The sequence below is a fragment of the Benincasa hispida genome, chromosome 8 (assembly GCF_027475165.1).
Source record: "Benincasa hispida cultivar pf3 chromosome 8, pf3_genome.v1.1, whole genome shotgun sequence".
Lineage (NCBI taxonomy): Eukaryota > Viridiplantae > Streptophyta > Magnoliopsida > Cucurbitales > Cucurbitaceae > Benincasa > Benincasa hispida.
The window spans coordinates 36,917,961-36,945,091 of NC_143485.1; the positions used below are offsets into that span (position 1 = coordinate 36,917,961).

A 27,131-nucleotide genomic window follows, 5' to 3' on the forward strand; every position below is an offset into this window, starting at 1 on the left:
TTTTAGTTTTTATTTTTGAAAATTAAGTCTATGGACACTACTTCCATATCCAAATTTCTTGCTTTGTTATCTACTTTTTTAATGGTTTAAAAAACCAAACGAAATTTTGAGAACTAAAAATGCTAGCTTTCAAAAAGTTGTTTTAGTTTTTAGAATTTGGCTAGGAATTCAACAATTGTACTTGAGAAAGATGTAAATGATTGTAAAAAATGTGGATGAAATAAGTTTAATTTTCAAAAACAAAAACCAAATAGTTACTAAATGAATTTTATTTTTTATTTTTGTTTTTGAAAATTAAGTCTATGGATGCTGCTTCACATCCAAAATTCTTCATTTATTATCTACTTTTCATCAATAATTTAAAGAACCAAACCGAATTTTGAGATTAAAAAAAAGTAGTTTTCATTTTTTTAAAAAAAAATTTGACTAAGAATTCAACGTTTATACTTAAGAAATATGTAAATTATTATAAAAATAATGATGAAATAAATTTAATCTTAAAAAATAAAAATCAAATGATTATCAAACGAGCTGTAATGTCTAATAATTTGCTCACTTCTCATGCTCAAAATCCTCGCGTAGCCCACTTCCTCACCATTCATTCTAACCTTTGGCTTGATCATTTTCCCTCGGCTCCTAGATTTAGCTGCTAATAATTGTCTTTGTATTCTTAATTTTTTTAATAATAAATTCTTTTAATAAAATGTTAAATATTAAATTAAGTTGTTTATTGGGTCCCTCAAATTTCAAAAGTGTTTACTAGGTCAAATTGAAAGTTTTGACCATTAATTAAAGTTTAGAGATTAAATTTATAATTTTAAAAGAAGAGGTTAGATATAAATCTCAAAATACAAGATTAAATTTGTAATTTAATCAAAATTTGAAATATTGATGTTGACGAAAATATCAAATTTCGATAAAACAAAGATATCGATGAATACTATTTTTTTTTAAAAAAATAAGTTTAAATTAATAAAGAGACATTTTTATGGTTTTAAAAGAAGCTAACGGGAATATTATTTATATTATTTTTACATTAACGACCCTTTATCGTTTTTTTATTATTTGTTATAAATATGTTTCGTCGAAGTTTCCATTCACACCACATTTTCACTTTTGTTTATTTTAGGTGAATAGTTCAAAGTAATCAAGTGTTGGATAGAAAGTTGGAATTGGCGAAAGAAGAAATACATTGAAGATGTTGGTTTTGTTGGGCAGAATTTCATTCTTTACTGCTGCTGTTGGTGTTGGTGCTGCAGTGGGTATTTAACTTTCCGTTGATTTCGCTGTTTCTGCTGTGGAGCCGCGCTTTAATGGCTTCTTCTAATCCACCTTCTTCCGCAATCGCCGCACTATGGATCCATAACAGTGACTGAGAGGCCATACAACAAACTGTTTTCCCACACCCAAATTAACCAAACACAGAAATTCCACATTCCATTGTTGTAACCTGGTATAAAACTCCACCCCCTTCTTTTCTCTCCTCTTCCTTCTTCACTGCACCCCCATTTTCACTTGGGTTTCAAACAAATCAATCTTCCCGCTAACCCATTTGATTTCTCTCTTTTCCCCTTTCTGGGTCGACCCAGATTGCTTCTTGAAATCTTTATTTCTCCCTAATGGTTGCGAAGTTGCAGTGATCCGCCATGGGGTGTGTGAACACGAAGCAGGCCGTGTCCGTCACGCCTGCATTCGATCACTCCGGCGTGTTTCGAGACAATGAATCAGTGGCGGTGGGGAACTCGGGTCGGAGCCGACTTGGGTTGGGGGAGATTGAGAAGAGTTCGAAGCCGAAGGCTAAGATGAAGACGAAGGGGTCCAGTGAGTTTAATGGGGTTGGGAGCGAGTTCGGTGAGTCGGGAAGGGCGAGTTCAAATGGCGGAGGGAATGAGACTTTAAGCTTCCGATTAGGGAATTTGAACAAGTATATGGAAGCTGAACAAGTGGCGGCGGGGTGGCCGGCCTGGCTCAGCGCTGTCGCCGGTGAGGCCATTCAAGGTTGGGTTCCACTCCGGTCTGATGCCTATGAGAAGTTGGAAAAGGTTCTTAGTTAGTTCTTTTGCTTACAGTCTTTAATCTCCGTTTTTCTTTCTTAAATCATATCAAATCTAAGTTTTATTTATATCCAATCATCTGTTCTTTTTTTTCATAGCTTGACTTGAGTTTATAGTTGATTTAGGCAATCATACTTCCTTTTAGGGGGAGGGGACATGTCATTAGTTCTCCTCATCTGTAAGTTGATTTGTCCAATCAGTTGAACATGCCACTGTGGGAGCATGATGAGTTGCATGATATATATATATATATATATATTTTAAATATTTTTTAAATAGTGATCTGTGTACTTCATCTGCTGCCTGAAGGATTCTGTTAACTATCACTCTCAGTTTGAAATTTTGAAAGGATCTGTGTTTTTCTTTAATTGTCTTGGAAAGTGTCTAAACTTGCTAATTTGATAACCCCCTTCTCTTCCCTTCACGTTTCTGTGAAACAAAGAATCATTCATTGTAAGATTTATGACCTATTAATAGGAACAGAGTTTTCTGTGTTTGGTAATTTCTGCTTTATAAGAAGAATATTTGTCATATTTCTTCTTTTTTTCTTCAACTGCTTCAATTTCATTGTAACTTTATTGTTGACATTTCTAATCCTCATATGGTGGTAGTTGAAGTTATGCTTTTAGAAAGTTGATTTTGGTCTGGATGGAATTGGACTAAGTTCTTTCTGCTTGTTGATGTTCAATTTTAATAGATTGGACAAGGTACATATAGCAGTGTATTCCGAGCACGTGAACTAGAAACGGGTCGGATCGTTGCTTTAAAGAAGGTTCGATTCGACAATTTTGAGCCTGAAAGTGTTAGATTTATGGCACGAGAGATCATGATTCTCCGCAGGCTTGATCACCCTAACATCATCAAATTGGAGGGCTTAATTACGTCTCGTTTATCATGTAGCATTTACCTCGTGTTTGAGTACATGGACCATGACATTACTGGACTCTTGTCCTGCCCTGATATCACTTTTAGTGAATCACAGGTATGCTTCATTCAGTTTTGCTCTGAGTTGCTTAAGTTTATGTCATACAGTTATAAAGCTTACCTGTTAAGTAAATAGATTGTATCTATTTATAATTTAGAATGAAGATTCTGTATTCATAAAGGAATTTCTGCATCCAGAACATTAAGTTGGGTAGCATTCTTTTGCAGAATATGAAGTGGAAATGAAACTTTCTATTTCTTATGGACAAATGAGTACAGTAATGAATCCGTTGCTCTTTACCTTTTCTGTAGATTAAATGCTACATGAAACAATTGATATCCGGGCTTGAGCATTGTCACTCACGTGGTGTAATGCATCGGGATATTAAAGGATCTAATCTTCTAGTCAATAATGAAGGGATATTGAAGGTGGCTGATTTTGGATTGGCAAACTTCTGTAACTCTGGGCACCGGCAACCTCTAACGAGTCGTGTTGTCACTCTATGGTATCGCCCTCCTGAACTTCTACTGGGTTCAACAGACTATAATGCATCTGTGGATCTTTGGAGTGTTGGCTGTGTTTTCGCAGAACTTCTAGTTGGAAAACCTATTCTTCAAGGAAGAACAGAGGTAAAGTATTATTATTATTTTTTCCTCTCTCTCTCTCTCTCTCTCTTAATTGAACAATTTAATATCATATTCTTCCTAATCCGAAATAGAAGAATTGTGTGACAAGTATTTCAATGAGAATCCAAGTAAAAGTTGCTTCTTTAGATATCTCTGAGTTGCCAATCTTTGGAACATTATTTCGTGAAAGAAGAAATTTGTGAAACATCAAAACAGAACTTGGAAGAAATTTGATCTCTTTACATTAGTGTTTTGATATAAATGATCTATATTATGGTGAATAAGTGTGAACGATGATGTTAGTGGGGACTGAAATGTCATCCTTAGTGAGTCATGCAGTTCTATATGTTATATTTTTCAAAGGTGATATTGACTTTACATTTGCATCTTTTATTGATACTTTCTTCTTTCTACCAATAGGTCGAACAGCTACACAAGATCTTCAAGCTTTGCGGCTCCCCTCCTGATGAATTCTGGAAAAAATCTAAACTTCCTCATGCCACTTTGTTCAAGCCACAACATCCCTACAATAATTGTTTACGTCAGACCTTCAAAGATTATCCTTCAACAACTGTGAACTTGTTAGAAACTCTTCTTTCCGTGGAACCATACAAGCGTGGAGTTGCCTCGTTTGCTCTCACATCTGAGGTAATACTGCTGATTACCTCATGTCTCGCAAAACTGTAGCTACTATTGTTGCAGTAACTGGTCTGTTCAATGAATTTTCTCATACTATATCCTTTATGGCTCCTTTCAGTATTTCAGTACGAAACCGTACGCTTGCGATCCATCAAGCATGCCAATATATCCACCTAACAAAGAGATTGATGCGAAACAAAGAGAGGAGACTAGAAGGTCGGTTTCTCATTTCTTTTTATCATAGAAGAGTTTGACAATAAGATGACACTAAATAGTTGTCTGTAGATAGGAGGTTAGGTGTAGTGGACTTTTGTCTATCTCCACCAGTGCCAAAAATTTTCAAGCACATGCAGCTGATATTGAGCCTATTTGGAATGACTTTTGGAGTGCCTAAGAAAGTGTTTTAAGTGAAAAAAAAAGTGGTTTTGAGGACTTGAAACGTCATTCCAAATAGATCCTAAGATTGAGGTGTCTATTACCAATGTGCGTATTGTGTATTACGTTGAAAACATATGTTACAATGGCAAGTCCAAGTCCTTGGATCTTGTAAAGGCTCTGTAAATAACAAAACTTAAAAAGTTGAGTCCAAATCAAATAGCTTCTTCTGGTTTACTATTGTTATTTGTGTTGTCCTTCATGATCTATAATCAAAATCATTTTAAACTTGCAGGAAAAAAGGTAGTGGAAGAACCCGTGGACTTGATAACAGAAGGTTAACGCGAAAGCATCTTGGAATCAGTAAATTGGCACCAGCAGAGGTATTTCGTCTTGTGTCTCTCTCCATTTTTGTTCTCTTTTTAGAATCAAGAGAAGCATGCAAAGAAGGCAAACATTGGATTCACAATTTTACTATTCTTAGTGTCTACCACACTGCAAGGAAGTTCTTATTTAACCGCTTTAAATGTTGTACAGGACTTATCAGTCTCAGCTCGAGATTTGCACAAAATTAGTATTAATGCACAAAATCTTAAAGAAGAAAAGGTTATCAGAGGCGTTGAGGTGCAAAAGCTGTCTATGGATAAATTGGAAGAGACCATACATGTAAAGAATGCATCTCAAGGAGACATTCCCTTCTCTGGTCCCCTACAAGTTTCAACATCAAGTGGCTTTGCGTGGGCTAGACGACGAAGAGATGATGCCTCTATTAGATCTTACTCCAGATCAATTTCGAGAGGACACCTAATTAATGGGCTGGAAGATTCTACTACATTGCATTCGGGAAGCAATTTGGACTCTAAGTTTCATGAAAAGGTTGACATGTCGTCCATCAGCCGATCAAGTTCCAAGGGCCATGAATCAAATGAGAGATCGAAGGTTGTGATAAGGAACCAGTGGGGCAAGTTTGAGCGTCCTGATTCATTTGATACTTCAGATGAGTACCACTCGCAGGAATTTGCAGCGGCACTGTATATGCGAGATGAACTGGAAGCTAAGAGGAATAATCTGGTAAGTTTAAGATCATTAACGCCAGCCCTTTGATGTTTGCCATTGTTTTACGATATTCTAAGGATTGTTCCACCATTTATGACGTGATCTTGTTACAGACTTACCAGGACCAAGTGGACAAAGTCGAGTTTTCTGGGCCCTTGTTATCTCAATCTAGCAGAGTGGATGAACTGCTAGATAGACACGAGAGGCATATCCGACAGACAGTTAGAAGATCATGGTTCCAAAGAGGTACTACTGATGATAGAGATATCTCTTTTCGTCGAAATTTGTATGTTGTACTTTACATGGTTTGAAAGACAATGTTGAAATTTCCCATCAGACAAGTTCACAGCACCTTTGTTGCGAGCTCGTTTGTCTTTCTGTCTGCAGTCCTTGTCTTCGTCACGTTTCTACATTTACATTCCTTTTAGATTATCTGATCTCACCCTTGCATTTCTGTAACTTGTAGGTAAAAATTGATTTTGCTTATCCGTTGGAAAAACTCTGAAGAAAGCACCCAGAAAAGAGATCTCTCCAGATTCAAAATGACAATCACCCAACAAATTATTGATTGCTGAAGATTTCACAGCAATAAGTTCATAACCAAGGACGTGAAGTCATTGCTGTTCAATACCACAATAGAAATACACACGTAGGAACGTCGTGACGAGAGCAGAAGCATTTGGATGATCAAACTTGTTGATTTCTTTCCAAACAGCCATTTTTTTTTTCTTTTCTATGTAGTTCCTTTTTTTTTTTTTTTTTTTTTTTTTTTTTTGTTAAAAAAAAAGATAAATGTTGTAATGTATAGAGTAGTACTGATAGATGATGAGAAAGTATTACTGTAAATGTTCCTGATTTGTAAACATGGCAGTGTACTTTAAAGATGTTATCGTTCTTGAAAGCATTAATTTCTTCACTTGACTAGTTTCTTCAATGAAAAGGAAAACAAAGAGAATCATAAAACATGGTTGAAAGTATCACCAACAAAATGCTACATTTCTGGTTTCTGTCCTCTTCTGCAATTTTGTTAATGAATCATTATCTCAATACAACCGTTCAAATAGACGAGGAGTTAAGAACACCTAATACGCACACGGGAAAGAAGTCAAACCGAAATTAGATCGTAAATCAAATCATAAATGTGTTGTTACGCAATCAAATGACTTCCATTGTTTGGAAGCCAAGGACAAAAGGGAGAGGACATTCACAATGTACAAAGTTAAACCATTTGGGTCATGAAAACAAGATAAATCTTGCTGGGGAAAGATGGGGGCAGAGGGATGTGAAGATTCAGAGTGGAACAGTACTTTTAGGATTAAGATTGTGAAATTTGAGGGCTCCATATTTGAAATGATAATATAGAAAAGAAAGCAAATGGGGCAGTTATGTTAAAGGCCAAGCAAAGCTTAAGCCACACATGGATTTGCCTCTTCCTTTGTCTTCATCTCCTTTGGTAATTAGCATTCATCTTTATTAGAACCTTCAATTCCTCTTTCAATGAGTTGAAATCATGATCACTTACCAAACTTGACCAAAAAAAAAAAGTAAATAATTCATTTCTAGAAGAACAAAGAACAAAGAAAATGGTTATAGCCCCAAAGTGAGAATGCCATATCTGTAAAATGATTCAATATTCAAACACATACAATTAGGAGGAAAGTTAATATCAAATACTATCCAAACTTTCTTTGTCCTTTTCTTCTTTGTTCATTTCTTTTTGGCACCAATCATGTTCATCTATGGAGGTGGGATCCTCTTCCTTCACTCATCTTTAACAAATGCCTATTACCCATATGGCCTTCATTATTGCTTCTAACAATCAAAGGGATTTCCACTATGCTTTTCTTTCCTTTCATTTCATGATTTCATATGATTTTCTTTTATGGTTGTGGTTGAAACTTCTATACATCTTTCAATGTGAATTCAAACTTTCAAATATTGGCTCATATTTCTTGGTGTTTATTATTTGGATTATGCATTGGTAAAATAATCACTTACATGAAAATAACTAGAAGAACGCAAAAGAGATCATCATCAAATAGAAAAACTTTACTATGGATTTTGAAAAGTCAAAATAATTAAGACTAGATTAGAATTGCCTTCTCACTAGACATGAATAATCACAAAATGATTCTTGCTTGGGTAGTGTCCAAAAAAATGATTATGTAGTTGATTTGAAGTATACTAAAGATTTGCACATAATTAGCATGCCTTTTTAGTTACAACTTTAATACATAATAGATATTGTGTATAAAATATATGATGAAGATAATAAATGTAGAACGAAAAATTAGGAGTGTAATATTCTTATCTTGATATCTTTATTCACGTTATTTTTGTGTATTCTATGAATAAGTAGCATACTCAACCTATATTTATAAACGTGAATAAAAGAATAAATACACCAAGAAAATATCATAAAAGAAAAACTAATTAAGAGAATTATGATGCATAAATATAAATCATAATTTACGTTAATAGTTCACGAAGTAGGAAAAACCATCTACCTTATGTTCTTTATCTACCAAATTAATCAAAATTGATTAGTGAAGTTTAATGTCTAAAATGATTACAATTACTATGATTTCATTTTGGATTACATGTAGGATTAATTGAACATACTTCTTTAACCTGCTGATGCATTTGGCAGCCAATCCAATTCAGTCCTTGCAATTATATATATATATATATATATTTCCACTCACTGTAATGTAATTTCAAAATAAATATTGAATATTGTTGGGTGCTGAAATAATTTTGGTTGATAATGATATTTTTATATTTAGAAACCACCCATAATTATTTTTTAGATCAATTTTTTTAAAAAATATCTAATAAATCTTTGATCAACTTTCAATTTTATATCCAATAAATTATAGGTAAATTTAAAAAAAATTAAAAAAAAATTAAAATATTAGATATATATTTAAATTTTATATTAAATAAAACCCTAAATTTTGATTTTTTTCAATGAATTTTTAAAAAATATCGAAGTTCAAAGGTTTAAATTTTGTAATTTTTGAAAGTTCAAGAGTCAAATCAAAATTTTGTAATATAACCCTAAAAAAAAGCACCACCCCTTATCTATATCTATTCTATATCTATTAAGGGTTTGAAAGTTCAAAGATTTAAATTTTGTAATTTTTGAAAGTTCAAGAATCAAATTAAAATTTGTAATATAACCTATATAACCAATATTAAATGTTTATTGTAAAAAGATAGTTTAGTATTTTTTTTTTTAATATTTTTTAATGATAATAAGTCACAAATGTTCTTTATAAAAGACTTATTTCTTTTAGTTCTTTTAAGTTCTTTTAACAGATGATTCCAATTTCCAACCTACTTTTGTACCTAAATTTGTAGATTTAAAAGCTAAGTTTATCAATAAAGTAACGAGATCATATTTTAAAATGATAATTTTTATATTTCATTTAATAGTATAATTGGTTTTAAAAATAGGATAAAAGTTGAAATTATCATAAATATCTAAATGAAGTGTTTATAACTGTCTACTTTGTATATTAATTATGAAAAAAAATCTACACAATAGTGATGGAAGCTTAATTATTTAAAGAAATAGTTTTGGAATTATTCCAAACTTGTCCCACTAATCCTATGAAGTATGAATCACGTGCACTGCACGTGCTGTAGAAATCATTCTCTCCTTCAATGTGATCTTTACTATCCACATATCTTTAATCACCAAACAGTTTCTAAATCATACTAATATTTTATTACTTTGGCTTTGTATAATTAACCCATCTTACCTCACTAATACTACCTTATAATAATGATTATATTTTTACTTTTAGAATATGCTTTTATTTATTCAGATTTTTTACAGTCCCATGTTTCCAAAAGTAAGATCCTTGCACGTTCTTTTTAATAAATACATTGGTTTTCCTTTATTTCCAAAGTCAAGTACTATATTAAAATTTTGTAATTAACAAAAAGAAAAAGATAAAATTTATTTATTTTTTTTCATAATTTAATTAATTTTTTAAGTTTTTTTTCATAACTTATTCAACTACTTAAAAGTCTTCGTTTGGATTTGTAATTTTAAAATTTAAAATCTGAATAAAATATTATTCAATGGCATATGACAGAATGTAATGTAGCATATTGATTAGGATAAAAACATATAAACAAACTTAAGCTCTTCGTCAATAATTTTTTTTTTTTTTTTTTGAAAAAACATCACAAATAAAATGTTTGATCTTTTGACCCTTAATCTCAAATTAATTAATTTTAATTAATTAATTATTTAACATTTTGATGATAACAAACCTATTTTTATTTATTAACAATTTGAGTGTTTTGAAGTGTCCATTGCATGGAGCTCCGAACATCAGTTACAATGCAATTTCAATTACCTAAATTGGACTTCAAACAAAGAAGATAGGATTGAAATAATCTTAAATAAAAAATCTCAAGCGGATGACGTAACATAATTTTTCTCATCAAAGTGAACTAATTGAAAGGTGTCACTTAGACAAATGGAGAAGCGACACATGAATTTTTTTATTTTTGGATTGGTTTTAAAAAGAAAAATAATTTAAAATAATTTTATGTTTATCAAGTTTTCGACGTGTGGTGACATTGCTTTTTGTTGAGTTTTAAAGAAAATGATTTTAAAAGATATATATATAGTGTCTAGTTAAGTTTAAAATTTCCATAATTGATTTTTTTCCATGATCCGAGATCCAATGATCCAAATGAAATGTGGTTTTCAATAATTTTCCTCTTTGTTTAAACTCATATTCTTTTCCAAGTCATAACAACCAATACACATTTTACAATCCTCAAAATCACCATTGTTATTCTCTCTAAGCTCTTAACTTTTTTTTTTTTTTTTTTTCATCTTATTCTTGAGAGATTTATTATATTGAGAGGATTAACTTATTAAGTACTACCATTTATAAATTCACTCTTTTAGAGAGTTCTTCTCATCTTGTTCTTCATTTCTAAATCTATTGTAAAATGTTATTCTTGAACTCATAACAGGAGTATTGTAATAGTTTGATCCTCAACCGTTGAAAAGATCAGGTTTATTCTTGCACTAAAAAAAAGAACGTTGTAGCGGTTTGATTCTAAACCGTAGAAAGAGTCAAGTTCGTAGTAACATACCTAAGAGGAGCTTGTAGGTCGAGTTGTGCCGAACAACTCTAAAATTTTAAGTATTAATTTCTCTATCCTTCCCCTACTTTAATTTTGCAATTAATGTGTTATTATAGTTTATTACATGAAATTAATAACAATATTTGTTCTTGAAATTAATTGCTCATATTTGTATATTTTAATTGATAGTTCTTAAATTAATTTCTACATTCTCATCAATCTTGTTATTGGAATCAAATTGGGTGTTTTAAAGTAGTATTATTAACTTCTTGATTATTTTGAATTGAATTTATTGTTTAAATTACTTGTTAGGAAAAAGTTTTAATTAGTTTTAAATAAATCCTTCACCCACTCTAAGGTTGCCATATTGATCCTACATAAAGCCGATAAACTAAATAAATAAATTTTATATATAAATAATGAAAATATCTAACGCAATAGTTAACTTAAGAAAGACTCAATTAATTAAGACATTAGTGATCTTTCTTAAAAGTGAAAGGTTTGAATAATCTTCATTTTGACTTCTTTATATAAACTAGAATAATGTATTAACACAAAATGAATAATTAGGCCTATTTGGATTGACTAAAAAAACGTTTTTCAAAAAAATTATTTTTATTTAAACACTAATAAAATCTAGTTAAAACATACCAAACACTGATTTTAGTGGTTATCAAAACACTTCAATCTTTTTCAAAATGACTTACTTTCAAAATTAAACACTTGAAAGGTTAATCGAGATGGATCATTCTCGTTATCCTCGCTAAAGTTTGAATTTATTAAAATAGAGAAATGACATATATATATATATATATATTTTAAAAATTCTGTCCATATAAGATCTTAGGGTAGTCTAAGAAATTTATGTTGCCTCCCCAATTCTAAAAAAGATTTCCAAATAAATTTTAAGAATTATACAAATTCAGTATAAAACATTAAAAAGGGCAAGAGAGGGTTGATAAGAAAATATAAATGAGCTATATAAAATTTATAGCATTTAGAGGTTCAATTCTTTTGACTCCACGTATTAAAAATAATATAATTAGTGATCGCAGATAAAAAAGGGATTTTGTTGGACAAATTAAATAAAATATAATAATTTCAAAACATGAAAATGCAATGTGATTAGTGGAATAGATTATTAAGAGAATGTTGTTAAATAAAATAAAAAGTAGGTGCCACGTGTACGCCACGTAGCGAAACGGATTCTCTCTCTATTTCTCTATTCATCGTTGGGGAAGAAAAGTTGACGTTGCAGGAAAGCCAAGTGGAGAAGAGCAGACAGCATATAAAGCTCTTCTTCCACTTCTCTCCTTTTTCCATTTTCACTTCTCTTCCTTCTCTCTCTCTGCTCTGAAATTTTCTTCCATTTCTCTGATCCTTTCATTTTCTTCATATTTCTCTTTCTCTCTAACCCATTTCTCTTTCACTCTCTTACTTTATAGCCTTTCATCCATTCCTCTGCTCCTACATTCTCTTACTGTTCTTACTTCCATGATTTTCTCATGCTTTAGCTTTTGTGTTCATTCTCCATTTGCATCTTGTGTCGCTATTACCTTTGAGCTATTTCTTTCTCTCTAGCTGTTTTCCCACTCTCTTTTCATTGGATTTTCTGACTTTGTTCTCAAATAAGGCTACGTACTCTGTTTCTTGCTTCTTTTTTTTCCCCCATTTCGTTTCTTCTTTGGGTTTTGGTGCATTTTAGATTCCATTTTGACATTCTGGGTATTGGGTTTCTTTGATTTTTCGTCGCCCTTTCTCCTAGCACTGGGGTTGCGTTTTGGTTACTGTATTTCCCCTGTTTTTCTTCTGGTCACGTAGATTTGGACCTGACTGAGGGAGTAACAGCGCCATCTTATGGCGCTGTTTAGAAAATTATTCTACCGGAAGCCTCCAGATCGGCTTCTCGAGATCGCGGAGAGAGTGTACGGTATGCTTCCCTTTCAAATTCTTTGTTGTTCTTGTGTTGCGAGTGAGGAAATGTATGTTGTCTCTGTTACTTCCTGCTTGCGTGGTGAATAATTGAACTTTGTTCTTTACTTCAGTGCACGTTTGAGTTTGGTTAGGGTGGTTTGATGTATTCATAACAGTTTTTCTAACCTCCATTTCTCTGTAGATGCTCCCTGTTGTTGTGTACGTCATTTTAATATTTCACCATGATCTTTCTTTCTAATTTACCTTTTGTAACGGCAAATAGTTTTGAGCAGCTGATATCTTTAACACCCCTTAATGCATGGGTTCTATGGTCATGGGGAAAGATCTACAATTAGCAAGTTGAAGTAGTTAATTGTTGCTTTGTAACCTGGTTCTGTTCACCTATAGTTTCTTTTAAATATATAAAAATACTTTTTAGTGTCCTGATTTTTTTTTTTTTTTATATATATATATATATATAGAAAAGTTGTATCTGCATGTTACTACTAGTGAAGAAGAGGTTTTCAATTTTCTTTTCAGTGTTTGATTGTTGCTTCTCTACCGAGGCCTTGGAGGAGGATGAGTACAAAGTGTACTTGGCTAGCATTATACCAAAGCTGCAAGACCACTTTCCTGACGCATCTTTCATGGTGTTTAACTTTAGCGAACGAAAGAGGAAGACTAAAACTTCGGACATACTGTCTCAATATGGTATGACAGTGATGGAGTATCCTCTTCAATATGAAGGGTGTTCCCTACTGCCATTGGAGATGATCCACCACTTCATTCGGTCGAGTGAAAGCTGGTTGTCATTGGAGAGACAGAAAAATGTACTGTTGATGAACTGTGAACGAGGAGGATGGCCAATCCTTGCTTTCATGCTTTCAGGTCTTTTATTGTACCGTAAACAATATGAGGGGGAGCAGAAGACCCTTGAAATGGTCTACAGGCAAGCTCCTAGAGAACTTTTCCATGTTCTTTCTCCTGTAAACTCACAACCTTCTCAAATGAGATACCTTCAGTATATTTCTAGGAGAAATCTAGGTTCTGATTGGCCTCCACCTGATACACCCCTAATTTTAGACTGTCTGATACTTCGAGAGCTTCCTATGCTTGATGGAGGAAATGGGTGGAGGCCTATCATACGCATTTACGGTCAGGACCCATTAACACCACGAAATAGAAATCCAAAGCTTGTTTTTTCGAGTGCAAAGATGGAAAGACATGGTTGCCAGTATCTACAGGTAAAATCTAAAGACACAAAATTTACAATGACAAGAATTTGGCAAATATTTCAGTGGCCTCTTGCATTTAATTGCAGGCAGCAAGCAGACTGGTAAAAGTGGATGTCCGTTGTCATGTTCAAGGTGACGTTGTTCTTGAATGCATCCGTTTAGATGGAGATCTAATGCACGAGGAAGTGATGTTTAGAATTATGTTTCACACAGCGTTTGTACATTCAAACAGTTTGAAGCTCAATCGTGATGACGTTGATGTTTTATGGGATGCCAAGGACCAGTTTCCTAAAGATTTTAGAGCAGAGGTAGGCTGTAGTTTCTGGTCTGTTGATATATATTATTTTTCCTTTGAACCCTTCAGATTTGAAGGAACACTCATGTGTCAGGTACTTTTTCTGGATGCTGATCATGTTGTGCCAAACAACTCTACAGCGACAAGAAGTGATGATAAAATTGAGATTGAAAGCAATTCGACTGAGGAGTTTTTTGAAGTGGAAGAACTATTTAGCAATATTGTGGACGTGCAGGAAGTTAAGAAGGATTATGATGTTCAAATGGTACATGCTAACGGAACAGATTATATTGACAATCAATCAGCTTGGAAGGAGGATGCAGATCCTCCTACATTCCAACGCTGTAAATCATTTGGAGGGAGTCAAAACTTGGACAAGAGGATGGATTGTAACGTTGAAGCAGTGAAGAACATTACTGTTGATGATGTAACTTTCAAGACAGCTGAAAAAGTGGACTCTGGTCTTCAAGTGGTGAAGGACATTGTTGTGGATTATGGAGATAAGAAGCCAAATCCTCTGCTATTTTCTGTTAATGTACTGAGACGTATGGCAATCAAGGAACTGATAGATAATGCTTATGACAAGTTGGAAGGGGTGCAGCATAAAGCGTATGGAGAAGATACTGCCATTCGACACTTTGAATCAAAGGTTCCTTCGAAAAAGTTGGAAGCTGATGCATGGAGGCTTAAATATGAGAAGTTGCAATCAACATCAAGGAAACATCTGTCATCAACAGTTAAGCCAATGAATCATACAATTTTAGCTAAACAGAAAACCAAACAGCCAGAAGATCTGGACTTTCTTGTAAAACAGGCCAAACCATATACTCTTTCTAGATGGACGCCACATGACAAAGAATCTTACACGAACTCCATGGATTTGTTTTATCCACCATCAATGCATACTGGTGCCTCAGCAACATCTATTAGTTCTCCTACTAAAGATTCTTATTCATATTCATCTTCAAAATCTGCTTCTGCTTCTGCTACTTCAGGACTGCTGCTGTCTGATACAGCTGATGAACAAAAAAGTAACAAGGTGAGTCCTACAAAACCTTTATGTTTTGCAACAGAGATTCTCACGAGTAAATCACAATCACCACTTGACTCCTCAAGACCATTGCCAAACGCTGTTCTGCATCAAGATCCTACTCGTCCTCTATCTCCTACTACACTTCCACAGACACCAACTCGTCAGGCTAACACATCTTTCTTGCATGCATCATCTCCTAAATCTTCTTTGTCACCTTCTTCATATTTTCACAAAAATGTAAGATCTCCTCCTCCAGCTCCACCTCCACCACCACCACCTCCACCACCTTCTCCACCTTCCAATCACATTGCACCTAAAAGCTCAGCAGTGGTGTGTGGAAATATACCTAAGCATAGCGCTCCACCAGCACCACCTCCACCTCCCATACGTAGAGCTCAAGCACAATTACCTCCCCCACGACCACCCCCTTCACATGGAGCTCTGCTTTCTCCACACCTATCAAATGCTACAGCTTTGCCACCACCCCCTCCACCACCTCCTCCAATTCAGAGGACAGCTCCTCCACATTCAACCCAGGGGCAACAGGCTTTAAAATCTGCAACAGCCTGTGTAGTCTCATCTTCCTTGCCATCTCCAATTTGTGAAGCACCATCACCTCCTCAACCTACAAGTGGTCCCCTTCCACTGGTTCCTTCTTCTTCCCAACCTTCAGGAGGTATGAGTCCACACCTGGGAGCTAAAGGAGTAAGTTCTTCAACCGATGCGAAAACATTATCTATGGTGAGGGGACGTGGGTTCTTGCGGTCAATTGGCATGGGGGTGGCTACTACAGGGCCTCAACGATCATCATTGAAACCTCTGCATTGGAGCAAGGTAACTCGGGTACTAAAAGGGAGCTTGTGGGAAGAATTGCAAAGATGCGGAGATTCTGAAAGGTATTATAACTTCTCCTATGAATTTGGATTGCTTTTTCATTCGAGTGTGATATCTTCACATTCAATAGTGTAGTTTGGCCTAGATTCAATATGTTCCTTTACACTTCAGCATCAATTATGCTTTACAATAACCAAGTTCCTACATTCTTCCTAGTGCACCAGAATTTGATGTATCTGAGCTGGAGACACTTTTCTCTGTGATTGTCCCTAAGCCTATTGTTGATTCCGGAGGTAAATCTGGAGGAAGAAGGAAATCAGTTGGTTCAAAATTGGACAAAGTTCACTTGGTATTTAAACTTCAATATTACTTCCTAGAAACGGTCCCCCCTACCCCATATGTTTATGCGATCATGTTCCTAACTATTGGTGCAACTAATTAGTGAATGGAATATTTAATTGCAGATTGATCTTAGGAGGGCAAATAACACTGAAATCATGCTAACAAAAGTTAGGATGCCTCTATCTGACATGATGGTAAGCCAAGGAAAGTTATAGATACATTAGATATTTCTACTTTGGTACAGACTGATTTTTCCTATCAACATGTCAGTGCTATGAAATCTGATTTTACTAATTACTGGCCTTTCTACCATATGTGATGGTATTGGGTGGTTTTGGCACTGCATAACTGTATGCAAATCTGAATTCAGATGGAAGATATTATAGATTAAGTAACTAAGGTGATTTTAGGAGGAAATATTTTCATCTGACTTTTCATTTTGCTGCTTAGAAGTGAATTTTAAAAATCTTGATGTTCACTGAGAAGTTTGCTTTAAACTCAATAGAAAATATCATGATGTAATTTCATTTTTTGCAGTTTTAGATCATGCAAGAATTTATGATGTCTTATTTCATGCCAACGCTATATATGGTCTGCATTTTCATTTTCATACTTGTGCACTTTTTCTTGGGAGAGATAGATTGTAAGAGTTGCAGTTTGATCTTACAATGAAAACCTGATTTTCAATCCCGGCTCATGTTTTCACTATGGTAGCCAATACTTAGGAGTAGGAAAATACAGTATCAAACTGTTGGTGGCAAAATTTGGATATTTTGTTGTGCTTGTTCACGTACTGCATTATTACTTCCAACTATTACTGAAATTCTCTCACGTGAGTATGCTTTGTTTTAGAGCTAGAAGAATATCATGATGGAGTAGATTATACTTTTCTTACCGTAATTATCAATTCATCATGTAATATAGGCAGCAGTACTCTCCATGGATGAGTCAGTATTAGATGTAGATCAAGTGGAAAATCTTATCAAATTTTGCCCCACCAAAGAGGAGATGGAGCTTCTCAAGGTGAAATATCTTGTGCTCTAATTTTGGATTATCCTTCATTCATTTTGCCATTCATAGATTCTTCCTCTTATTGAAGTGATATCCTGCTCATTTTACATGTTATGTCAAACCATGCTTTTTACTTATGATCAATTAACTAAAGGTTTGTTTGTGTATAAATTCATAAGGGATACTCTGGCGACAAGGATAAACTTGGCAAGTGCGAACAGGTAATTCTTAGTTGCTCTGGTGAACAGGTCGTAACTTGTGTTTCATGCAGTGTAGTATTTGATTGTTTTATACTTGTAGCCTAGTAAATTAAACCTATGGGATAACTCATCATCCTCTCCCTGACATGATGCTCAGCTTGAACACAGAATACACACCTTTTTAGAGTTATCATGCCAAGGTCAAAATTAGGTTAATTATAAGTAATGCAATAATTCATGTCATCGTTAAAGATCTGAGTAAAAGGTGGAAACAAAAGATACAATTTCTGAGACAGAGATACAATTGCTATCTTAGAACAAGGCTAGGACTTATTCAAAGTTCTTTGCGCATCCTGGCTCTTATGGAATTGACAAACAAAGAAAATATAAAACAATAGAAAATCAAGATACAGATCTATGTGGTTCACTAACAGTGTGTTAGTTACGTCCATAGAGCAGAGAGAGAATAGTTTTATTAGAGAGAATAATTTAGATAATAGAATAGAGGTGCATCTAGGATCAAAGAGTTTATATAGCGCACTTCTCTAAATCCTAGGATCAAAAATCGTAAATAACTTAAGTATGCCAAATACGAAAACAACTTAGGTTTTTAGGGCAACGACCCTGAACCACCACTAGGGTGCACATCGCCTCTGGTTCTCGACTCGTTGACCGGGTAGCGAGACCCCGGTACTTGGTAGTTTGGAGAGACCCCGGTACTTGGTAGTTTGGAGCCTCAGATATCAATAAAGCATTCCAACATAGGCTTCTATCTTCGCCATGTGCTTTAAGATCCAACTTAAATAAGACATCTTTTGGTAATCTGATGTTTTTCAACTAAATAATTTCTTTAATTTCTTACATGTACATGCATGCCATTTTGAACAAACAGTTGTTGTGTGTGTGTGCTTTTTTAAAATTTATTTTATTTATAATAATTATCATTAGAACCATCAGCACTTTTGGAGATGGTTTAATTACATGTTTTCATTTTTTCCTTTCATTTATTTGTCCACATATCAGTACTTTTTGGAGATGATGCAAGTTCCTCGTGTGGAGTCAAAGTTAAGAGTGTTTTCTTTCAAGATTCACTTCAGCTCTCAGGTTTTGTGGTATCTGCAACTCTTCTTTTGTAACCCTTTTTTAGTTTCCTGGTCTAAGCGTACTCTTTTACTCTATGTTCTTATTCTTGACTTCCTTTGCAGATAGTGGAGTTCAAAAAAAGCCTAAACACTGTAAATTCTGTCTGTCAAGAGGTATATTGCTAATGATAATGAATATCTCACTCCATTCATTTGATGTGTGTCAATTCTAAGCCCATTAATTTACGTTGTTGTTTTAATAGGTGAAGAATTCTTGCAAATTGAAGGAGATATTGAAGAGAATTCTTTGCCTGGGAAATATGCTGAACCAAGGAACTGCCAGGGGTAAGAAGTTTCTTACATCCGTGTTGAAAGACACATTTTTAGCTTACATCATGATGCCTTAATGGGTTTATACCTTCCTGTTTAAAGGAAACAAAAAATATTTATCATGTGAAGTGACTATTGTCATTTTTATAAAAGTGAATTTCAACGGTTGAAGGTAATTATGACATGTATTTTCTGTATTGATGACAAGGACAAGAGCAAAAAATGTCATAGACTTTTGATAGGTCTTTTCCCTCTCCTCTCCTGTCTCCTAAGACTTCCAACTTTCTTCTAATTAGCCAGGCTTACATCATGCTCCACAAGTCAATAACAAAGTGGTTTTCCCTTATTACTAAAGGGATCCATGGGTGAGCATGCACGTGAGTTCCTTGTTTTCTTCCAATCACATGTTCGATGAACAAAATGTTTCTCAATCCTATCAGAGTATTGTCAAGCAATTTATTGGTTAAATTTATATTCATGTCAATAGGAACAATCTGTATTCCATATTTCCCGTGTTCAGTTCTTGGCATTCCTATATTATTCTCTGCTTTTCTATGATGCTGACTTTCTTTGCGAGAGGCCGTGTTCCTCAAGTGTTTTAGTCCCATGAATTCTGAACACATTACCAGCCAAATGGCTCAATACCAATTATAATATGCAGGTTCTGCAATTGGATTCAGGTTGGATAGTCTCTCAAAACTTACTGACACACGTGCTTCTAACAATAAGTTGACTCTAATGCATTATCTGTGTAAGGTACTATTCTAATATCATCTGTCTTATTGATAAATTTTAATTTTCTAACATAGTGGGAGAATAAATGTTGCTTGTTAATTAAGTTATATTCTTATTGAATAGTATGTTGATTGAAAGTTACTTCTATCCTGAGAAAATGTTCGGAAAGTGTGACAATTGATAGGCTGTATAACTTCAATACTATACTATTTCAGACATTTAAAGGCTGCAAAAAGTTTTCTTATATATCCTGTAATAATAAACTGCTTAGTCTTTAACTTGGACAGTTCATGGAACTTGATAGTTCATCAGTCCATGACTTCATGACTACGTTAATACGAGCAATATGGGACAAAACTTTGGTGTTCCTGGATTGAAGGATAGAACGTACTGGCATCCTTGAACATCATGCCTGAGGACATGTTTAACATTTGAAGATTTTGTTAATATGAAAGGCACAATCACACGGATGTGTGGCCAATAGATGCTAAATGTGAAAGATGGGGTTTATGGAAGTTAACTTTTCACTTTTTATTAGAAAGATTTAGTGGATATCTACCCTAGAGAGGGGTAGATTATGAAGTGAAGTTTGATCTATTTATATTACCCCAGCTTCTCTCAAATGTGGCAGGCTGCCTGACCACAAATTTTGTTTATGAATGTGCTTCAGGTCCTTGCTTCGAAGTCACCATCACTTCTTGATTTTCATCTGGACCTTGGTAGCTTAGAAGCTGCGTCTAAGGTCTACATATTTCTTGCTATTGAATTCAATCATTATGATTAAAAAGAAAAGAAAGAAACCTATTTGACTTGGGGTCGTGCTTCTTATGCAGATACAATTGAAATCTTTGGCAGAAGAGATGCAAGCAATAACAAAAGGATTGGAAAAGGTGAAGCAGGAACTGGTTGCATCTGAAAACGATGGCCCCATCTCTGAAACTTTTCATCAGGTGCAAGTTCTTTCTTCCTTCCCCCCTCCCCACCCCACCCATCCTCTGGGATTTGATGTGAAGGAATGAAATAAAGTTGTTTTGTACAGAACCCTTTTTTTTTTTTTTTTTTTTTTTTTGGTTGACATTGCTCGTATCATTATTATGAAGTAATTTTTTTCAATATTAATGGAGAGTGAAAGGACAACTACTTTGGAAGAATTGGTACTCTTCGATCAAGAATTTGATATATTTTAAGTGATGGAAGTTGTTTCTCTTTATAGGTCAAAATTTAAATAGCCAAGCATTATGCAAATACTCTTTTGGTTCTCTGTCTCTCTCATCAACCTGATGCACACACAAAAAGTCATTGTGGACACTTCTTCAGTGGATTAAACAATTCATTGTCTTATATTTTTAGATATTGAAAGGATTTGTTACTCATGCTGAGATGGAGGTGGAATCTGTGACTGTTCTTTACTCAGTGGCGGTAATCTTCTAGACTAGATCATATATGTTGCAATATAGTTTGAGGTTATTAAAAAATAAAAGAGACCAAGCCTTTGCTTACTGGTTGGTGGCAGGGTAGAAATGCTGATGCACTTGCACTATATTTTGGCGAGGATCCTGCCCGTTGTCCATTTGAACAAGGTTAGTTAATGCTATTGACCTTTTATCATTCATTGTATCATGGCCATAGCTGTAAAGTCTGCAGTTCAATAGGTGTTCTTCATGAGTGAATATCTATATACAATGCTCGACACATTTTCAGAAGGTTTTTCCATGTTCATTTTGTATTCTTTAGATCTTCTCATGCAAGCAGATGAAAGACATTACTTTTCCTTATCAAAGTTTATTTTTCAGAAAGATAAGAAAGATCACTCAATGGAGTGCCCAGGAGTTCTATATCATAATTATAGTAGGATTTGGCCATTGGTTTGTGAAAATTTGAAATTCATAATAAACTCTTCAGTATTGTATATTTGATGACTTTGATTCAGATGTTGCAACTCCAAGCACCTTTAATGATTTTTGTTGAAAATTTCTTTAAAAAGAAAACACTTAAAATAAACTCAAAGCCATGATTCATAAAGGGGGCATGTAATCCTCCAAAGAAAGTCAGGAGTTGCAAAAAAACTCTCAAATTGAGATATATACAAAAAAAAAAGGGTGAAGTGCACCCTCAAAAAGAGAGAGAAGTCCATCAAGAAGCTGGAAACATTATCAAATCAACAATCTCGTCTGGTTTCCTTCTTTTTTATCTTCAGGCGTCTGTCAGTTTCTCTCTGAGCACTTAAAAAGTCAATCCAATTAGGCCTTAGTTACCATAAAACAATTCACTTCATCGATGAAATTTTCAGAGGGTGTTTCCCATGTTTATTTTGTATTCATAAACATGACCCGTGTGTTCAATTCAATGCAGTTACAGGAACCCTCTTCCATTTTACAAGGTCTTTTCTGAAAGCACATGAAGAGAATTGCAAGCAATTAGAAATGGAGATGAGAAAGCTGAGAAAATAGGGGAAATTTGGAAAACGCCACGAGCACCATCAAGCTGGTGAAGAAGCTTGTGAGAGGTGAAGTTCAATCCGGGGGTTGCAATGGACGATATGGTGCCCGAGCATGTCAGAAAGATCCTTTCTTTAAACCTCACCAGAAATCTAACAAGAATGATACAAAACTGAGTTTGGAGCTGGCAGAAACTTTAGCCTCCCATAAGGTTTAATCTACGACCTGGATCATACCATGCTGTGCCAAAACACTAATGAACTAAATTATGACTCTGAATTTCCTCCAAATGAACAAAAATTTACTCAATCTTCATAATGTAGAACCAAGAAGGCAAAAGGTTCTACAGACTTACCTTTTGCAGATTCTGGAAAAAACTGTGGGAGAATTCTCCTAAACTAGAAGTAAAAAACTGGAGCAGGCTGTTTGCCAGTAGCCTACTTTGAAGAAGATTTCATGTAGAATTTGATGAGCCATTCAAGTAGAGAATTTGATTTCAGCTTCTACAGTGTAATTTTAATCGCTTCACAACAGAGCAGCGTCTAAGAACCATTCAGACTTTCAGCCGTAGTGATCCTACATTCACCAGCCATGGCTACCATCTGTACAAAGCCCTCTCTTCCTGTTCATATATTTTATGTCTTTAACCAATTCTGTAACAATATCTGAATTTCTGTCCTCAGAGATGTTGTATAGTTCTTTAAATAAGATTTTAGAAATCAGCCACAGACTAACTTCTGTGACTAACATAAAATACCATTTTGCTTGTTAGACATTATTCTTAGTTCTTGTTAGAATGAGTACATGCCAATTACTACTTCGACATTTCCTATATAGCACAAAGGAAGCAAGTCTAATCCTTTTGGAAAGCACATGCAACCCAAAATTCACTACCATGTACTAGAATATTGTTTCTAGTATTGTGATCATATTCTAGTATTGTGATCATAGTTTCTCAAATCACCACAAAATCCAGAACTTAAATATTTTGACATTAATAAATAACTAGATAGTTGGGAATTTAACCACATTTAACCTAGGTTTAGAAATCATTCACATAAAATTTACTATTTATACAAAATTTCGTCACATATTTGTCCTCTACTCTTCTATCGTTCTACCTAAAGTTCTGATTTTTTTTTAAAAATTTATTTCTATTATCAAAAAAATGTTCTCAACCCACCATAGTACCATTAGTGGCCATTTGATTGAAAGGATAGAGAAATTTTATAAGATGTCCAAGGGTAAAAATAACATTTCACTTATCAGAAAGTATAAAGATTAATTTTTTTTTTAATTTTTATTTTTTAATTTTTGGGTTAATTCCACCATTCTCCTCATTGTTTAATAGTTTTTGTCCTTGAGGTCAATTCTGAATCCTAGCCATTTACTTTGAAAGCTCAAATCTTGACGCCATTATCTTTCTTCCAATTGCTTCAGAGATAACAGTCAACGATTGTGCCGAGCCAATGTCTGGATCAGATCAAGGCTTTATTTTGAATGCATTTCCCATCTGGGTTCGTCAACTATTGATTGTTTTTCTCCACATAATGCTCAAATCTCAAGTGGGCAATCGCAAACTTTTCTATTAGAAAGAAGAATCATAGATGTTCAATACATGTATTTGAAGATTTGAAGCAAGCTTTTCGAGGCTGCTAAACTACATCGCAAGCTATTGATTTTTATTTTTCAGTCAAGCTTCTGATAAATCAAGGTCTGTATGTTCTACCACAATGTAACTGTCGGCTATCTATCTACAATACGAACACCAAGATGAAATAAATGATAAGACAAATGGCAAGAACAGAGAGAACTCAAGGAACAGTTACAAATTTTCACATGGTTTCTGCTCCTGGATCTTTGTTTCTTCTCTGATTCTTGTCTGTATTGGAAAAAAGAGAAAAAAAAAAGGTGTTGCTTGTTGAGTGATTTCCATGGATTCTTCTTCTCATTCTTTAACCGAAATCTATGTACTTTTTTCCCGCAGATTGTCCTGCTGAATGGATTATCCTATCCACACGTTGTTGAATGAAAGTTTTGTTGAACCTTTGAATCCATGTAATCACCACTGTCTGCTTCAGCAAAGTCTATTTGAAGAGCTTGTCTTCCTTCCAGATCCACCCAATAAACTGGTTTGCAACTCTTGAAGAACAAACAACCAACCGTAGTGTCGAGGACGACGAAAACCGAGTAAAGATATGCAATGATAATCCCTTCAGACAGAATGGAAAGATTTAGTCTTCCAACAACATTATAAGCTCTCACTACACGGTATTGGAACAAGGCTTCAATTGCAGCCATGGCTAAATTTGTTGGCAAAGTAAGAAGTAATGCTGTGGAAGTTTTTCCTCTAATTAGAACACAAGCTTTAAGTATTGCTAGATAACCTCCAAGCTTTTCCATGCCTGATAAAACCAATGATAAGTTACTAATAACCAAAGTGTTTGCCAAAACTATAGAATACAGGACAGCTCCAACTGATGAGAGGTAGAGAAAGCTGTTGGAAGAAGAAAAGCCAGATCCTTCAAGGCAAATGAAAGCAAAGAAGAGAATGGAAAAGACTGTTGCATTTGCCGAGAGTATGAGAATTGAGTTGCAAATGTTGGTTAAAAAAAGTGGATTGTAAAGGGATCTGATAGAAGAAAATGAAGGGTGGAATGTTGGTTTGGTCTCTTTCAAAGCTTGAATCACAGAGGCTTTTGCAATAAGAAGGAAAGTAAGAGTGAAAGGAAGAGTGAAGATGGAAGAAAAGATTGTTTGGGAAAGCTTCTGATTGAAAATTGAGAATAATTCCAAGGAAGGAGGGAATCCAGCAGCATCAAAAAGAATCTTTAAGTGATAATATATGTTTGGAAGAAGAGAAACTGAAGAAGTAAGAACAAAAGTTTGTGAGAGAAGAAGAGAAACTGAGAAAGGGAATGCTAACAATGCTGAGATAGAAGTAAAGTACTGATATTTCTGCAAGAAACAGAAGATTGATCTTCTAATGATATTGCCTGTCTTTCCCATTTGAATTCCTTGATGTTTCTGTATTCAGAAGGGTAAAGGCCTTGTTCTTGTGTGTTTGTTGAGGTGTATATATTAGAGGAGTTGGGAAAAGCTTTGTGTTTCCTTCCTTTATATTCTTTTTGTTTTTTAGTTTTTTGGGTGGGGGTGAGGGGTTTTGAAAGTATTGTATTCTTTAAGCCTTTGATGTTGCTTTTCAAATTTTGGTTAAATGGATAGCTCAACTACTAAATAATAACAAAAACTGCAAAGAGTGAGTTGTTCAAGTATTGTTTTTACCAAAAGATTCACTTGTAATCTCCAAACCCCAATTTCCTATCTGGCAAAAGGATTGACCATCCTTTAAGATAATAACGTTTATATATAAGAGCCATATTATATATGATTGATTGATTTATTTATTCTTTGGATGGGGAGTTGTTACGTTATGGCTTGGCTTGTTCTCTCTTGCTCATGTGATTTTAAGCTTTTACAAAAGAGGTAAATAAGTTACAAGGTCAATACCAATTTAAACCGAGTTGTATCAATTTATCCTAAACTTTCGTAAATGTATCAATTTACATCATCTTTCAGATTTCGTTCGATTAATAGCGTGTAAAATTTATAATGTGAGTTAATTGAACTCTTAAATATTTATAAGTCAATAAATTTAGACCATTTATTATGATTACCTTTGAGAACTATCCATGTATGCGTTAATTCTCAAATATCTGTAGATTTTTTTTTTAGTACAATTGGGGTAGGTGAATTCGAACTACAAATCTCGTGGTTACTCATGTGCCAATTGAACTATGCTTGCTTTGACATTCATAGACTTCTTCAAATGTTGGTTTAACAAAGTGGATGATTAGAGTAAATACATGATTCTCAAAGAAAACTATGAATAAGAATCTAAACTAATTCATTTATGAAAAGCTTATGAGTTTAATTGATACAATTAAAAGTTTCACATGAGATTTTCTCAAACGAAATGTAATAAAGAGTGTGAATAGATACACTTATAAAAGTTCAAAGTTTAACTTGATACAATTATAAATTCATAATTTAAATCGATACAACCCATAAACGAGTATTAATTGACATTTTCTCTAAAATTAGAAACAAGGACATGAAGTTCCACACTTTTGTCTATGTTCTGATAGAAGAAGTAAAATATAGAATTCATTTAGGGGAAATAGATAGATTCTGATGTGGGCTCTGTACTCCTCAAGCCTTGAACTTGAAGAAATCACTGTCCTTTTTGGTGCTAGCTAGTAAGGTAAATAAAGAGATGCTTTGAAATTCAGATTGCAAAAAGGCCCTTGAAAATGAAAGTAAAGCTAAATGGTATATATATAAAGTAGGGCCATTGCTCTACATATATTTTTTGATTTGATGCATTTTCACTTCACATGGCAAAGAGTGAATGAACCTTAGCTTCAAAGAGAATGAATAACAATCATATCAACAACTACTCAAACAGGAAGCAAGGATAGATATAAAATAGTGATCAAGTCTACTAATAATATTTAACTGATTTTACCCTTTCATTCAGAATTCGTGTATATTTTTCAGGGTATTTGAATTGACTTTTTAAATAGGATTGTTTTTAAATATAGGAAAATGAATCAAAATACTTACAAATATAACAAAATTTCACTGTCTATTATGATAGACCGCGATAGATAGCAATAGACTATTATCTGTGCCTATCTATGTCATGATAGACAAAGAAAGTAGTCTATAGCGATCTAGTGCAGTCTATTTGCGATAGATCGCAATAGAAAACAATAGACCACTATCTGTGTCTATTATGTCATGATAGACAAAGATACTATTTTATTAACACAGTCTATTGTAGATAAATTGTGATATTTTGTTATTAGTTATAAATATTTTTAACA

General features: G+C 34.1%; 3 protein-coding genes across 5 annotated transcripts; 2 read left to right on the forward strand and 1 right to left on the reverse strand.

Annotated features, from left to right (window-relative positions):
- The first annotated feature begins 1,027 nt into the window (after positions 1 to 1,027).
- On the forward strand, positions 1,028 to 6,591 carry IBS1 (Protein kinase superfamily protein). Its single transcript, XM_039039659.2, has 9 exons — positions 1,028 to 2,042; positions 2,752 to 3,036; positions 3,291 to 3,608; positions 4,026 to 4,253; positions 4,363 to 4,460; positions 4,915 to 5,002; positions 5,157 to 5,690; positions 5,789 to 5,921; positions 6,142 to 6,591. The coding sequence occupies exons 1-9, from the start codon at positions 1,647 to 1,649 to the stop codon at positions 6,150 to 6,152; spliced, it is 2,091 nt and encodes a 696-aa protein (XP_038895587.2). The 5' UTR covers positions 1,028 to 1,646; the 3' UTR covers positions 6,153 to 6,591.
- Positions 6,592 to 12,114: 5,523 nt separating this feature from the next.
- LOC120083459 (formin-like protein 20) lies at positions 12,115 to 23,020 on the forward strand. 3 transcript variants are annotated; one of them, XM_039039227.2, is made up of 17 exons: positions 12,115 to 12,723; positions 13,248 to 13,951; positions 14,029 to 14,250; positions 14,332 to 16,166; positions 16,321 to 16,453; positions 16,569 to 16,640; positions 17,371 to 17,469; positions 17,637 to 17,678; positions 18,681 to 18,761; positions 18,863 to 18,913; positions 19,003 to 19,084; positions 19,731 to 19,825; positions 20,475 to 20,546; positions 20,638 to 20,754; positions 21,155 to 21,223; positions 21,318 to 21,384; positions 22,157 to 23,020. In XM_039039227.2, exons 1-17 carry the CDS (start codon positions 12,651 to 12,653, stop codon positions 22,252 to 22,254), a joined length of 3,912 nt encoding a protein of 1,303 aa, XP_038895155.2. In that variant the 5' UTR covers positions 12,115 to 12,650; the 3' UTR covers positions 22,255 to 23,020. The 3 variants fall into 3 exon arrangements, 2 of the variants coding, with proteins under 2 accessions (XP_038895155.2, XP_090173062.1); XM_090316936.1 differs by having other exon boundaries at positions 12,582 to 12,718; XR_005483427.2 differs by lacking the exons at positions 21,155 to 21,223; positions 21,318 to 21,384; positions 22,157 to 23,020 and having other exon boundaries at positions 18,681 to 18,769; positions 20,638 to 20,725.
- Positions 23,021 to 23,803: 783 nt separating this feature from the next.
- On the reverse strand, positions 23,804 to 25,639 carry LOC120082658 (uncharacterized). The gene has a single exon (XM_039037918.2). It carries the CDS (start codon positions 25,249 to 25,251, stop codon positions 24,253 to 24,255), a length of 999 nt encoding a protein of 332 aa, XP_038893846.2. The 5' UTR covers positions 25,252 to 25,639; the 3' UTR covers positions 23,804 to 24,252.
- Positions 25,640 to 27,131: the final 1,492 nt, after the last annotated feature.

What these genes read in the sequence shown, in the direction of transcription:
- IBS1 (XM_039039659.2), top strand. Translation starts at nt 1,647, where the DNA reads ATGGGGTGTGTGAACACGAAGCAGGCCGTGTCCGTCACGCCTGCATTC. An exon ending in CAAAGAGAGGAGACTAGAAG is followed by an intron (nt 4,461 to 4,914) that starts GTCGGTTTCTCA and finishes TTAAACTTGCAG; the next exon opens with GAAAAAAGGTAGTGGAAGAA. An exon ending in AAGCTAAGAGGAATAATCTG is followed by an intron (nt 5,691 to 5,788) that starts GTAAGTTTAAGA and finishes ATCTTGTTACAG; the next exon opens with ACTTACCAGGACCAAGTGGA.
- LOC120083459 (XM_039039227.2), top strand. Translation starts at nt 12,651, where the DNA reads ATGGCGCTGTTTAGAAAATTATTCTACCGGAAGCCTCCAGATCGGCTT. An exon ending in GAACCAAGGAACTGCCAGGG is followed by an intron (nt 19,085 to 19,730) that starts GTAAGAAGTTTC and finishes TATAATATGCAG; the next exon opens with GTTCTGCAATTGGATTCAGG. An exon ending in TCTCTGAAACTTTTCATCAG is followed by an intron (nt 20,755 to 21,154) that starts GTGCAAGTTCTT and finishes TTATATTTTTAG; the next exon opens with ATATTGAAAGGATTTGTTAC.
- LOC120082658 (XM_039037918.2), bottom strand. Translation starts at nt 25,251, where the DNA reads ATGGGAAAGACAGGCAATATCATTAGAAGATCAATCTTCTGTTTCTTG.